We start from the raw sequence: 15,796 nt of genomic DNA, 5'->3' as shown, positions 1-15,796 counted from the left end.
CTCCTCCAATTCTGAAGGGCCTTGCTAAGATGTTGCTACCGCTGAAGGCCTGCCAACCTGTTTTTTTCAACTCTCCTGTGTTCCCTATCAGAGGCGATAACAACAGGTTGTTACGTGCTACACCTGCCCATGAAAATGACATTCTTTTCATTTTGTCTCAAAAAGGACAGGAGATCCTGTTGGATGATCTTCCTATATGTTATTTTTATGGACAGTGTGTCTCAAAAGACACCTCCAGTAGACTCTTGGGGGGGGTCAAAAATGGTCACAGACCACCCCATCCCAAATTGTCATAGTTAATGCTTAAGTGTTACTGTAATGGCTATTAGAAAAACCCTGAAGGGAGGAATAGCCTGTCTGAATACTTTCATGGTTATCATTTAAGCATTTTCTTTTGAAAACATTGCATGTACTGGCAAGAAAACTATTGTTCATCTTGGATTTTTGAAAAACATGTGAGGGGATTATTCTAATGATATTGTTAGCTCTTATGTAAAAGAGGGGTGTGGTAAGAAAATAATTGGGAAGATATGGTTATCCAAAGGGACTAAGATCAGGCTGTACACTTAATTTTCTTTTCTGAGTTTATCAGAAGTGAAAGAAAAGCAAACAAAAAGAAATCTCTTCACATACTGACTGAAATGGTATTTTACAACTGAGGTTGAATCTTCTTTAGGTTTTTTCCCATTTCTTTACCTCACAATACATTTCAAATGTGAATCTACACTTCTTTGTAACTAACAAATGTGAACTCATAGATTTCCTGCTGTAAAGAAGAAATTCATGGCGGAGTTAAAAGAGTTACGGCATAAAGAACAAAGCCCATATGTAGTTCAAAGCATTATCAGTCTTATAATGGGAATGAAATTCTTTCGCATTAAGATGTATCCTGTGGAGGACTTTGAAGCTTCTCTTCAGTTTATGCAGGTAAAATTCCTAAGTATGTAACTGTGGTTCCCAGACCTTTTAGAATGGGCTCCCCTTCATCTTTCCTGTAATACTCCAGGAGGTTTTCCATATGTCATTCCCACATAAATGTATGTACAGCTACTTTCTGTTTGTTCTGAACCTCAGCACTCCAGTCTCCAATCCCTGGAGTGTATCATTCCATACCAACTTTTCATCAGCCTTATACCCCTAGTCCCTACATCTCACCCTCCAACAAAAAGAGTTTTGGTTCTGTAGACTCCAGACCTTCCACCCTGCCATCCCACAGCTGTTCGTTGCCCTGTGTCCCTGCCTAGCTATGTCTCCCTAGCTGCTCGCTGCCTCCAAAGTGAATCTTCCACACTTGACATAGTTGCTAGAGAGGAGAGGAACTTCTGATAGAGAAAAACACAGAGGAAGAGACAAAGAATTGAGGCAAAAGCTGGATGGAATTTCCCTTGTATTTGTCTCCTTCCACCACACCTTCACCCCCCTTCCTGTAGGGTGCATTCCGTACCCCCCTGGTTTGAGAGCCACTAGTACAGAGCATAGTTTGACTATCATGAATGCTTTAAATTAACAGATTACATCATTTTGTAAAAGGAAAGAAAATCTTTTATGTTTAAGGATTTTTAAAAGGCCACATTTCTTGTTGGTAATATACAATGAGTTCTGTTCCATCAGCAGGTTTATTTAGCTTAACCTTTTTATTTCCGTTTTTTTCTTGGGATCACCATCATGGCTATGTGGTTTGTAGCCAGTCATGCAGTAAAATACACGTTTTATGTAAACCTCCATGTAAAGATCAGCTTATTGATGGTGTCAATGGAGTAAAAAGTCAATGTTAGATGCCCACAAGTAAGGATTTGACATTGGAATACAAATACACATGTGTGCAGATACACAGAGCCATTTCTCTAAATCCTGAGCAGGAATCACATTCTATTTCAATTTTGCAATGTGTTTTAAAGCATATTTAACAACATATTTAGAAGATATTTAACAACACAGGAACAGCTTATTTTTCTTCTTACCTTGCACTTCATTATGTGAACACATCTTAGTATGTGCTGACTTAATGTAAGTTATCCAGAGCTGGCAAGGTATCAAAGTAGTGTGTGTTCAGTGCACATGACTAATATGAGTGAATGGCTTTGTGGCATAGCTTTATGGCACAGCACTGCTGGGATCCAGCGTTCACTGGTATTGAAATCAGTGGTAAAGCTCCCGTATAGTAGACTAAAAGTTGGGATGCAAATTATCTCTACCTTGCTCATGACTACAGTATATCAGCACCAAATTAATTCTTATATATACTACAATGCATCATAAGATGCACTGTGTATGTAGTTTTGCTCAGTTTGGTGAAATACACTTAACAATTCGATTCTGTGGGCCATCAGTCGTTAGTTTGAGTATCTGCATGCAGTGCGTCAGCTACAAGCTCTGTCACACCAGCTCTGCTCTAGTAGAGAGAGACACTTTCAAAGGGTAAGCTAATCTCAGGAGCGAACTCCAGAAAAGCCTGTCTTCCACCATGGAGTGCAGAAGCAGCCCAGGGAGGCTACTGTCTTTGCACAGGGGCCTCAGCTGTGTAGCAGAAATGGCCAGAGTGACTGAAGCCATGTGGTGTAGAATCCTGATTGCAGCCAGGAAAAATTATGCGTGGTCTAAAGTATAAACTGCTCTGCATGCACGTGCAGTAAAAAAGGTCAGTGGGGAACATCCTTGTAATGTCAGTGGCTGTTTGGGCCTTGGCGCCAGAGAGGAAGAAGTAACTGGAGCAACGTGATTTGTCGTCCTCAGAGAAGTTGTACAGAAACACAAGAGTGGGTGGATGCTTATCTTCCCTCCCTCACTTCCTGAGCAGCGCAGCTGTGTAGATAGTAGCTTGCTCCATGTTTAGGACAAAAGTACATTTTAACTTTCTCTCTCAATCCCCAATTGCAGGTTGGAAATTGTGGTGGTTTGCACCACAGGTCTCTTCCCTGATATAGCACAGTTCTGTATTGACCCTTAAACTGCAATGGATCCTAGCAGTGAAGTTCATCCAAAATATTTACAGTAAGATTGTTCCTTCCCTTGAGTATCTTACCAGAGAAGTATGTTCCTTTTCTGGCCTCCCAGAGCATTGTGTAAAGCAGTCCATGCTTTTACTCTTCCTCCTGAAGGTATACACAGGGAAGGCATGAGGTCAGCCCCTGAGACCAACTCCCTTTCCATCCCCAGAACACCACCAGGCACAGCAGGAATTTGTGGATTATCATGGCTAGAGTAACAGATCCTCGATTTTGACTTATGTCCTGCTTTGTGCTTGCTGCAAAATGCGGACTTCGACGTTAATAGACAAATGTTTTCTGTGGGATTTGCAAGATAAAAATAGTCACTGACACTTCACATGCATTCAGCAAACATTTAGAGGTCTTTATTCCAGCTGATAAGCAATTTATGTTTCTTGTTTTGTTTTGTTTTAGGAATGTGCACATTATTTCCTTGAAGTTAAAGACAAAGATATCAAGCATGCACTGGCAGGACTGTTTGTTGAAATTCTTGTCCCTGTAGCTGCTGTGAGTTCATTTTTCAGGTTGTTTGCATAATTTCTTTAAATTAGATAAAACAGCTTGTGACATAGTGTTTTATTAATATGAAATTTTCTTTCAGGCTGTTAAAAATGAAGTGAATGTCCCCTGTCTGAGGAACTTTGTTGAAAGCCTGTATGATACAACACTTGAACTTTCCTCACGAAAGAAGCACTCATTGGTTAGTAACCCTAAGAAGCAGAGGCTAAAACTCTTTGTCAGAAATATCTCTGAGCAAGAGTCTTGGGAAATTCCCAGAACTGGTTGCAAAACTTTTTTCTGCATTAGGCTTTATAACCAATACATTTCTATTTGCAGGGAAGGTATTTGTGTTTGCAGAAAATAACAGTATTTTATTCTATTTTATTCAGAATACAATCAAAATCAGTCTGAATCAAACAGATGTTTTCAGCTTCTGGGTCTGTGATTATTAAACGGTTAGGTTTTCTCATACTTGTTATGTGTAAACATTGGGAGGCGAGGAGAAAGAATAGAGTTCACTTCTTGTCAAGCGAGAACAAATGAGGAATGTGGGAACAACTTTTTCACGGAGCTTAAATAACACATTGTAGGAACAAAAAAATGTATAACACATGCCATTTTAAATCCGTAACTTGGCTACTGTGCAGCTCCCTATTTCATTTTTTTCTTGTGAGATGAACAGTGGCACTGCGGTGTATTTTTGGAAGCATGAGTTGATCTGAATTAAATGAAGATCTGAGTCAGTTTGACGCTGGCTGCCTTAAGCAGTCTGTCTCTCCAACTGGGTCAGCGAACGTCAGCACTGCAGCATTAGCTAATCTGTTTTGAAGTCTTGGACCTTTTAAGTAAAGAACATTGTCGTTCATCCTCCCTCGTTCTATGGGAAAGTCAAAAAGGCTTCCTTGTTCCCAGCGCTCTCAGCAAATGCTGGTCACTAGCGCTAGCAAGTCTGCTGGGAAGACTGCAGGAGTGTGTTTGAGCTCTCTGCTGCCGTTACACCAGTCCCCATGCAGTCCCAGGGAGAGTCAGACATCCCCTGGAGCACAGTCCTGATCCGGTTTGAATTAGTGGGAGACTGGGGATGGATTTCTGATTTCACTCTGCTTGTGTTTGTGTGGCTCTATTCCACTCTGCCGAGTTAATAAGACATTGTTGAAACTGCAGCAGGGTAGGAGCTTTGCTGTACAGTTTTTACACTAAATAGAACTTCCCCAAACTGGTGGCCGTACTTGCCAAAGTCAATACTACATGCCTGAGAAAGGATTGCACAGCTGGGGCTTTGCATTTGATTGCTTGTCTACACGTACCACACTGGAGGCTACATAGTTAAAAGTGACAAAATAGAATAGATTCTTGTGAGGGTGTGATTAGAAATACAAACGTTGTGAGGAGGAGGGGAAAGGCAAACAGTTGGCAGAAATAGCTGCAGTGCATATTTTCAGGCTTCCAGGAAGAAAGCACACTCTTTAGAGTCTGAAGAGGACCTTCCTTTCCAAGATCAGTGTTTTGTGAATCAGTACCCTCACTGTACAGGCCGGATGGGGGCATTCATCTTGCCTCATTCTCTATCTAAAAGTGTTTCATCTGAGCTAGTCGTTGAGGTTCTCTTGATAGTGAACGCAGACAATTAGGAAACTCCAGGAGATGATTTGTGTCTTCCCTCCTAGGGGTCTTCTTAGGATGGGTCGTAACATTCTTGGGATGTTACTGAACTCTGTGATCCTGTCAAGTACTCAACTATTATAGTCATAATGTTAATATGGTAAGAAAGTCTTCCGTGAGAAGACTTCAGTTATCCTCTCCCATATGTATTTTGGACATGAAGATTATAAAAATAAAAATTAATGTACATTTGCCATTTGTTCAAGAAACTAGGTCTAACCTAGCTATAGACAATTTATGTTATATACTGCAGGAACAGAAGTTGGGGTTTATGGTGTATTTATACTTTGAGCTGTGACTGAAATTAGAATTCTAGGGTTAATTTTGAGAATCATTGGTCTTTAAGATAAAGTTACCTTATTTTTGACTAATAACTTTAAAATCCTGATTGGGTATATTAGCATGACAACTGAAACACAAAAGTCTTGCTGAAATAGCAAAGTCAGTTTCAAAATTAATAGGTGCATTTTAGCTTATTCTTTTTAGTGTAACATTTTCAAGATGAGTGTCAGAGTAAGTGTTGACAAAGAGACCAGGTTCCATTACTTGAACTTCTACGTTCTGCCTTGTTTCTTCTTATTTTTCACTTCACAAGATGTACCTACCAGCAGATGCAGGCATTGCCTGTATTTTAACACAATTCTTTAGGGTGTTTGACATGTCTCTCAGTAAATATTGTGACTGCAGATTTTGAGGAGTAATAGGCATCTGAGCATTCACAAGTCCCAACAATCTCTGTGGGTCTTGTTGTTATTATAATAAAGTTTAGTTATTTCCATGCTATCATTTCTCAGTTAACTGACAGAAATTAGCCCTGTGAGTCTGTAAAATTGTGGCCCATCTTTGGATTTATTATACTGCTATAAGTAGACATATGGTTGTTTTTAGTTCATCCATAAAACATATCTGTAACAACTTTAGAGAAAGGTTCCTTTTAAATTGTACTACTTAACAATGTGTTTACATCAGCTAACACGTATTGCACAAAATGGAGGAGTTAGAGCTTTAAGTTTACAGTAGCTGTATTAAGTTACTTCTATGTTGTGTAGACATGCAAATAATATGGTATCGACATCCATTTCCTGTTTAGGCTTTGTACCCTTTGGTAACATGCCTGCTTTGTGTCAGTCAGAAGCAGTTCTTTTTAAACAGATGGCATATTTTCCTCAACAACTGCCTATCCAATCTCAAGGTTAGTATCTTCTGGTTTTAATATTGTATTAAAACTTCAGTATGTACTATTGATCTGCTGCAAATCCATTTAGGTAAATGTGCTGAATTATTGCTATTATCTGATTCCATACATAATTTTATTCCCGACAGTACAAATTCTTTAGCTGTGCAGGTTTTTTCAATAACAAAAAAGTGTTCTTGTGGCTAGTTTGAATTTCTATGTTTCTTTAGCTCAAACCAAGCCTGCGTCAAACAGCTGTGAAACAGGCAAGATTGTTGATGAAAGTTATTAGCTCGAGTGACATACCCAAACTGACCCAATATTAACTTGCTTTTTTCACAAAGGGATTCTAAAACAAAGCCCTTGTTATTACTTTATCAGAATGGAACTAGTTGCAGGACACTGATTCCATTGCCTGTTTCACTCTGTTAAGTTGCATTAAAAAACCCTAAACTATTTTAAACTGTTTCCTCCACATATCCATTCTTATTCCTTTACCATTTGTTAGATCTTTGAAGTTTAAGACTAACTGTCCACTGCAATCAGCTGTGGTTCCTGGCCAGCACATACTGTTCAATACACATATGCTAGTTATCATTACTACTCCTCCATGTTTCTTCTACTTGCGCAATAACTCATGTCCCATTCCACACTTAAAGTGGATCCATATGAAAGGATGATCCTGTGCCTACCTGAAAAGTCCAATATAAGAAGCACAGTGAAGTGGTTAGCTCAAATGAAGGGCCTCCAAACTGCTGCTTGATGAACCAGTGGTTGGGAGGCTTCTGCAAACGGCACAGGTAGAATATGCAACCACTTTCTCAGCTCAGAGGCAAACTGTGGAGGGAATCTCTGTTCTCCAAAAGTTGAATTCCCAAGTTTGTCAACAAGGTATATGTTACATCCTTTATTGCCGCTGCTTTATTGCTGTACTTTATCTCTGTCTTTGAAACAATTTGTATTGACTCTTTTCATATGGATCCTCCTGTTAGAATAGCTCTTCAGAATGTTCATAGTCTGTCTGAAGATTTCTTTCCACCTGTACCTGAATTACTTAATTTTGCTAAAGATGTATTAGAACCTTATTTGCAAAGAGATTCAGAAAATAAACGTTGTTGTTGCAACTAATTTTTTGGATTTTTATGAGGTTGTACAAGCTTTAGAAAAGGCAGCTACAGCTGTAAGATCTCTGAGGAGCCAGCTGGGAATACAGATTTTTCTGAAAATTAGGGAGATCCTGACAAATTATTTGAAACTATTACAGAAAATATAAGTTGCTCCTACCTTACCAATTGAAAATCTAATTGGAATTCACCTTGCCACCTATAATTTGTTGACATATACTTCTATTCACAGGGCTCATAGATTAATGTGGTGGCACATTCAATCTTTAGTTTGGGGAGAAGGTAAGGTAGCTGAATACATGGCTAAATTAAGAACGTGGTTGGCCACTCCTTCTCAGTACAGAGGAAGAGATGCCCCAACCATAAAGCAATCACTTCACCAGTCAGAGTGGCACCTCAAAGCCCAAACTAAACTCATGCAGCTGGAAGAAGAGCTAGATCAACAAGAAGGAGAAATCCTTCCATTAGAAGGAGAGTTGTGCACACCAGGGCAGTATATGGGACTCCACGATCTTGTGTGGGTTCCCATGAACCACATAACGGATCAGGTTTCTCAGGAGCCTCCACACCCCATAAAGCACAATCTCTTTCCCAAAACCATTAAGGTCAAGCATACGCTGGGAAAGCTAAAAGGTTTATCTTCTAATCATATCTCTGATTTTAATATAAACTGGCAAATCTCTGATCTTACGGAAACAAACTTTTCTCTTGAATTAATAAAGGAGACTCCTGCCAGGACATGGAAATACTTGACCTAGCCAAATTCTGGCCAAAGGGCATTTCATACTATCCTGTTGAAAGCGGTGTGAAAGTTAATAAGTAACCTGGTTTTGAAATGGAACATTTATTGTTAACTAAACTTCATTTACAAAAAACTATTCAAGGCAGGAATTCTATATAGGGGAGAGTCAAAGCACTGTGTTTCATTTAGAGGAAAAATTTTTCAGTGGGAGCAACAGTTCCTTGTCTCCAGACTACATGGGACAAGGAGAAAGCTCCAGTACAATTTGAGCTGAGGGTGCAGAACTTAATTTACAAAGAATGGGTCAAACAATGCCCATCTCAGGAACAAATCCATGGGTACAACACAATATCCCTTTGGCCTGAATAGGCCAGACCTAATGCCATATTATTGGAAAAGAGAAATGGAGGAATTAAAGAAAATGGGCGTCGCTCCTGGCAGTCCGGTTGCTCCTCTGCCAATCACAGAAGAAGAGGCAGAGGCATTGAAAAAGAAATTTCTAGAAGAGCAACAACAACAAATAAAAGCCAGCAGCACTTATCTATCAAGAAACAGAGCAGATCCTGGCAGAGCTCTGTCGCTGACTGCTCCTGCGTTCAAAAGGCCCACATCAACTTCGACAAATTCTTCAGCACCAACAGTGAGTTGGGCACTGCCAGCAGTGGTAAAGGAACCATAGCCAGTGCCAATACCTCCTGTCTCTTGAGTGAAGAATCATAGAATCATAGAATCATTAAGGTTGGAAGAGACCTCCAAGATCATCGAGTCCAACCGTCAACCCAACACCACCATGCCCACTAAACCATGTCCCTAAGCGCCTCATCTACACATCTTTTAAATACCTCCAGGGATGGTGACTCAACCACTTCCCTGGGCAGCCTCTTCCAATGTTTAACCACTCTTTCAGTAAAGAAATTTTTCCTCACATCCAATCTAAACCTCCCCTGGCGCAACTTGAGGCCATTTCCTCTCATCCTTTCGCCAGTTACTTGGGAGAAGAGACCAACACCCACCTCGCTACAACCTCCTTTCAGGTAGTTGTAGAGAGCGATGAGGTCTCCCCTCAGCCTCCTTTTCTCCAGGCTAAACAACCCCAGCTCCCTCAGCCGCTCCTCATAAGACTTGTTCTCCAGACCCCTCACCAGCCTCATTGCCCTTCTCTGGACACGCTCCAACACCTCAACGTCCTTCTTGTAGTGAGGGGCCCAAAACTGAACACAGTATTTGAGGTGCGGCCTCACCAGTGCCGAGTACAGGGGCACGATCACTTCCCTGCTCCTGCTGGCCACACTGTTTCTGATACAGGCCAGGATGCCTTTGGCCTTCTTGGCCGCCTGGGCACATTGCTGGCTCACGTTCAGCCGGCTGTCGACCAACACCCCCAAGAAGATGTCAGATATATTAGGCCAAATACTCCTGGTCCTAATAGGATTACCAGCTGGGTTTTTCTTGTTGACAAAAATCCTCGAAATACTAAAGAGGCTCAATTGGTGGTGGACTTCTCTCAGTTTTCCAAAGGGAGACACGCTATGTGCTTTCCAAAGTACTGGCCACCCAACCACCATGCACTTGCACAGATCTTGCCCATGGACATGCCCATGATTTCCCTGGATGTTTCTCAGGCTTTTTAACATCTTCCTCTCAATCCTGCTTCTGCCATGCAGCTTGCTGTTTCTGATGGAAAACTGGTCTACTGTTTTTGGAAAGCTCCAATGATATCAGTCTCAGCCCTTTTCTCCTCCATCTCTTCTCAACTGCCCTTGCAGCTGAACAATTTTGTCATTGGAATATTTGGACTTTTGCTTATAGGGATGACTTCCTCCTGTGCCACACAAGCTCTTGTTACCTTAACTCATTTAGCCACAGGGACTGCTGTTCTCTTGAAAGCTTTGGGGTAAGAATAAACTTTGATAAACATACTCCATCACCTGTTGAAGAAATCAAATTCTTAGGACTGAAATTTACAAGGACTGACATGATGATACCTGATGAAAAATGGATTGACAGTAAACAGGTTATTAAACAAATGGATTGTAACAAATGTTATGATTTTAAAATCCTGCAAAGATTAATAGGCCATGTAAATTTTGTCATTCCTTTTACTACTTACTCTAATCATGTGCTACAACCATTGTATGCTGCTATAATAAACAAAAAGGATTTTCAGTTTTCTGTTCCATATAAAGCTTTATTGTATAAAATGTGTTGTCAAGGAGTTAAATGGAAATTGCAACCCAAGGACAGTGTTCCTATTCCTAGGCTTGTGACAGATGCCACGTTGAAAGTTGGAGCCATATCCCATATCATCGGTGGGTTGTCTTCCTTCCGTTTTGCAGGACCTAGACAAATACACATTCAAGAATTATTGATGGCATCGGTTGCAGTTTCTTTGATCAAACCGCGGCCTTTGATCTGTGACTCAACATTTGTCTGCAGACAAAAATTCAGCTCTTTGCAGTGGAGATTTGCACTGTTGGGCCAGGCAAATCTTATCTCGGGTCAAAGTGTACTGGACTCTCTCAAAGTTTAACCCAGTGGATGGCCCAACACATGGGAGACCATCTGATTGGACTGCATATACTTGCACCCTACTCAGAAAGCCCTTAAAACTGCCACAGAAACAGAAAACTGCGTATGACCAAAGAGACCCGAAGACAATCTTATACTAGTTCAAAAGTTTCCAAAAATAAACAGCAATCCAGACAGATAATCCAATTCAGTCCAGCTGATCCCAGATGCCATGTTAATTAGGTCAGCCTAAGCATCCACAGATTTTTGTCCTTTCACTACTGAATATGTGCAGTGCATTTATTTATATCTGCTGTGTTCTTCATACCATGTCTCCACCATAGGGCAACAGCTTTTGAATTGACAGAATCAACTGAAGATAAGGTTTTCTTTTCGGAGTCAAATTCAGGTGATTTTCAAATAGAGATTTTAAATTGTAACATGTATCTACTTTAACTAACTTGATACTTGGGTTTTTCAACAACTTAAGTAGTACCAGGAGAGATAAGTCAGATGCAAAAGCATCTTGCAGCTACAGGAATGGGGTGCTGGGCAGCTATGAGGCTGTATCTTTTTGTAGTGTCATTATGAAAACTCTGAACCTTGACATCCATTAAGTGCAGAACTTCCTTTCTAATTTGTGCCTGAAGTTTATTCTTACGTTATATGTTTCTCTAGAATAAGGACCCCAAAATGGCTCGAGTTGCACTGGAATCTCTGTACAGACTACTGTGGGTTTACATGATCAGAATTAAATGTGAAAGCAACACAGCTACCCAAAGGTAAGATGCTGTATTTGTAATGATAATCAAGCCTTGTAGAGTAGATGTTGCCACTGAAGAGCTTTTATAGTTCTCCTGAACTCCTTTGAATTGAACCTATTCCTGATGTGTAAAACACACAACTGTACACAACAAAATATTCCCTTTTGTGGCACCATCAGTTATTCTCCCACCTATTAAAATCACTGTATAAAGTCTTTCTGCTTTTGGAAGAACTAAAAATCACTCTTTGCCTGGTTAAAGTTAGAAATATTTTTGTAGTGGCATGTTGTTTGACTGGTCATTGTTATGGCTGTCATTGACTGGTTTATTGTTATTTGTAATGTAATAATGAGATAATATAATTACGTTGAATTTGTAACAAAGGATCAGAACAAGATACCCCATTACATTCTCCTTTCAAAGGAAATACATTCTAGTCTTTCTAAATGGAGTAGGATTTCCAACTTACGTTTCATAGTAAGCGAAGGTCTACAAGGTCCAGAAATGTCTAATGCTTTTTTTCCCTCTTTTACAGTCGACTTATTACTATTATCACAACACTTTTCCCAAAAGGGTCCCGTGGTGTTGTGCCAAGAGATATGCCTCTAAACATCTTTGTGAAGATAATACAGTTTATTGCACAGGTATGGGAGAACCATGCATATGTCTTTCCAATTAATGAATAACTTCTTTTCCCAATAACAAATTAACAAATAAGTAAACATCTATTGTCTGAATTTTTTGCAACCCCATTGTCAGTATCTTTCATCTAGGCAATGATAACATTATAGATTGAGCCGGGGCAGACTTCTTTTGAACAACAGGTTTTGATTAACGTCATTCCACTGAAAATAAATAAAAATGTTTTCACTTCAACTCAAATGTATTTTTTGTCAGTTTTTGGAATTGCCAGCAAGTCAGAAAATGATTTGTTGACAGGCTTTGACTGTCAATAAAATTAAAAATAATAAGCCATATTTTGTCCTGATACTGAATCATTCCTACTATATAGGACATTGAGTTGCACTGCACAGAGTAAGTCAGAGGAAAACCAAGTTCTTCATGTAGCTGACACATTTAGTTTTCATCAGTTCAAATGGGAATTGCTAAAATAAACTGACCTTCAGTGCTGGAAGTTTCATCTCTTCTATTACTTAGATTCAGAAAACATTCCCATTGAGAAAGGCACTTAAGCACATGCTTAAAGTCTCTGAATAAGAATGAATTAAACAGATGCTTAAAATCTTCCCTGAACTGTGCCATCTGTTAACAAGCTCCTTTTATATAAAAATACTATGTTAGTACCATAATTACCACAGTTTAAATGAAATAATTAAAAGCTTTATTTCCAAAATGGATCATTTTCTATTTAAATGCTATAAATTTTTTAATTTGTCAACATACAGCAGCGTTGAAAGCTTAGATCTGATAATATGTTCTGCATACTTCTGAAAATCTGTTTTTCTGTACGTTTAAATACATCCTGATTAAACTGGTTTTCAACATTCTGTTGCCTTAAAGAAAATAAGTAGCAGAAGTGAGCAGCTTAATGATTTGCAATATTTTTACTATTTTAGGAACGTTTAGATTTTGCAATGAAAGAAATTATCTTTGACTTCCTTTGTGTTGGAAAACCAGCAAAAGCTTTCAGTCTCAACCCTGAGGTATGATGTGCGTCTGCATTTTTTTGAGTTAGTATTTATTGTGCTGTGCTACATTTACTTTCTGGTTACATTCTAAGCATGCTTTCACCTTTGTCCAGTTTTCAGGCCAAATCTTGAACTTGATTTATTGGTAGAAGACATCTATGGACTTTGATCTGTGAAATGTCACACTGTTTATGCCTATCTCATGTTTCCTCAGCGAAGATTATCAAACATGATGTAGTGCAAATGTATAAAACAAAAAGATAAATAAAACTATTGATCACAGTATCTCCTTATCACTCTCCTGTTGTTATATGCAATGCCTTAAACTATTTTAATATAAAAATAAATTTTCTGTAACAATTTCACTGTTTTTCAAAACAGTTTTACTGAAAAAGAGTACCTGAACCAAGAAGAATTGAAGATGACAAAAAAGAAAAAACTATTAGAGTTTTACCAATCTGACTAGTAAAACTCTAGGAGCATTAGTGTCATGAGTCAGCTTTCTAGTGTTTTCCCTAGAGAAAACAATCAGAAATTTGAAAAACTGAAAAAAAACCAAAAACAAAACCACCACCCCCCCCAAAATAAAAATAAGTGGTAAAATAATGAAAAATTCTCTTGAAAATAATGTATTTGCTTATAATTTTGAAAACATTTTCATTTGGAAATTAAGAATAAACACATGAAAAATAAAAAGCATTTGTGATCATCTCATAAAATATGTCCATATTAATCTTGCAGTATAAACAGTCATATCTATTCACTAAAATGTTAAAATAGAATGAGTTACCTTACAAAAATTATATTTGATACAAAAAAATATTTGGAAAAGTAGACTAAACTTTTTACTGTCAAAAGCAGCAAAAGTGAAAGGCAAGCTTTACTTTGAGCACAGCTTTCATCTTTCTTCAGCAGAGTAAAGAAAAATGAAACACAATTCTTGAGCAGGCAGTCCCCACCATATTCTGGGTCAGTCACCTGCCGTATTGACTGAGGAAGGTCCTGCAAAGGGCATTGTGTATTAGCATCGCTTGAAGCCGAGCTTGTAGGGAATGGACATAGTCCTTAGCTTCCTCATGAATCAACATCTGAAATTTTACTGTTTCTCAACAGCAATGTAAGTCCAAAAACAATGAAATAATGGGGCTACTTTTTGATGTGCATGGACTTCAGCATTCTAAAAAAATACCCATAATCTATGTAAATGCATCTCTGGGAGATTGTAAGTAGGACAGCCTCTGAGTTTTTGGAATACGTTCCTGGGAAATTGAAACTTTCTGGTCTTTCAGTCGTTGCAATGCAAAGCCTGTAAGTTTTCCTCTGGAGAATTCCCTGAAGACATTCAGGTCACTTAGCCTCATCTTCCTGGTGTTTTCACATAGCAGTTTTGGCGCTGAGCACCATTCCAGTCTTTTCACACAGTATGGTCAACCCTGGGGCCTTTCAAGACAGTTATTGATCTTTTTTCATAATGACCACATAGGACATTTGTGTTTAACTGAAGGTCCAGTTAAGATGTATTACTAAACTCAAGGTCAAATGCATGTGTTTTGTCCTGAAGATAAAGAGATAATGTACTAATGAAAATACTTAGAAATAAAGTTTTGAGAGGAGAGAGCACTGCTCGTAGTGCAGATAAGAATTCACAATTTATTTCATGGGCATTTTTTGTAAAACATATCAGACTAGTCAATGCAGTGGAGATACAGAGGAAGTGCTGGCAAGTACATAGCCAAAATTTCAAAGTGATTGAAGAATATGAGTAGAATATGATTATTTGATTACGATACTCATTCATCTTCTGAACTTTACAGAGAATGAATATTGGTCTGAGAGCTTTCTTGGTAATTGCTGATAGCTTGCAGCAAAAAGATGGTGAACCTCCAATGCCAGTGACTGGAGCTGTCCTTCCCTCTGGAAACACTCTCAGAGTGAAGAAAACGTATTTGAGCAAAACTCTTACAGAGGAGGAAGCTAAAATGATAGGTCAGTAAGAGAATGGACAATACAGAAACTTGAATGAGAATTAATGTGAAAAAGTCTTCAGTACCTGAGCAGAATAATTTACTATTGTTAAGTATTAATTGATTTCCTTACTGTAAACATTTACTTTATTGTGCATTCTAATGAAATATATGGTTTAGTTTGACAAATACTGGTTTTTTAAATTACTTTCAGGAAAAGTCTTCAGTGGTGCTACACAAGTGGTAGCAACCCTGTGTTCTGGCGGCATTAAGTACAGAGATAGTTAAGAATTAGCTTCTTCCAGTGTTGAATAGCTGTGTTTATTCATGGATATTCATCTTATTCGAAACAGTGCCTGTGCTCAGAAAATGTACCAGCTTTGAAAACCAGCAGATTCCTTTCATATCCTCATTTTAATTGCAATATTTCACACCAAGTGAAACTTTCAAAATGGAAAAAACTTTAAAATGTAAAATAAAGCTGAACTGAAGTGCTTAAGTTAAAAGCACCGTTACCTTGGGCTTCCTAAGTAGTCAATGTAGAGAGAGAATCCTGTGCTGCAGGAAAAGAGCTTCTGTATGATGCCTTGAAGGTGCCTGTTTTTGCTGGCAAAAAAGAAAATTTGGCTACTCACCTTAGCACTTCATTAAGTCCCCAAAGTTATGTGAATGAAACAAAGTCTACATATTTCTACACCAGCGACAAAGGCCTGTGTTATAC

General features: G+C 38.7%; 1 protein-coding gene across 1 annotated transcript in view; it reads left to right on the top strand.

Annotated features, from left to right (window-relative positions):
- Window positions 1–15,796, top strand: part of FRY (furry homolog (Drosophila)) — a 153,591-nt gene that overhangs the window by 35,314 nt on the left and 102,481 nt on the right. Inside the window, exons 8-15 of the mRNA XM_009327862.1 lie at window positions 759–927; window positions 3,402–3,494; window positions 3,589–3,687; window positions 6,241–6,342; window positions 11,377–11,480; window positions 11,998–12,106; window positions 13,040–13,126; window positions 14,926–15,097. Coding sequence (XP_009326137.1) covers window positions 759–927; window positions 3,402–3,494; window positions 3,589–3,687; window positions 6,241–6,342; window positions 11,377–11,480; window positions 11,998–12,106; window positions 13,040–13,126; window positions 14,926–15,097 — 935 coding nt within the window. The remainder of the gene's footprint in view (window positions 1–758; window positions 928–3,401; window positions 3,495–3,588; window positions 3,688–6,240; window positions 6,343–11,376; window positions 11,481–11,997; window positions 12,107–13,039; window positions 13,127–14,925; window positions 15,098–15,796) is intronic.

This window comes from Pygoscelis adeliae, unplaced genomic scaffold (assembly GCF_000699105.1).
Source record: "Pygoscelis adeliae isolate BGI_AS28 unplaced genomic scaffold, ASM69910v1 Scaffold14, whole genome shotgun sequence".
NCBI classification, from domain to species: domain Eukaryota; kingdom Metazoa; phylum Chordata; class Aves; order Sphenisciformes; family Spheniscidae; genus Pygoscelis; species Pygoscelis adeliae.
This window is presented reverse-complemented; position numbering and strand designations above follow the sequence as displayed.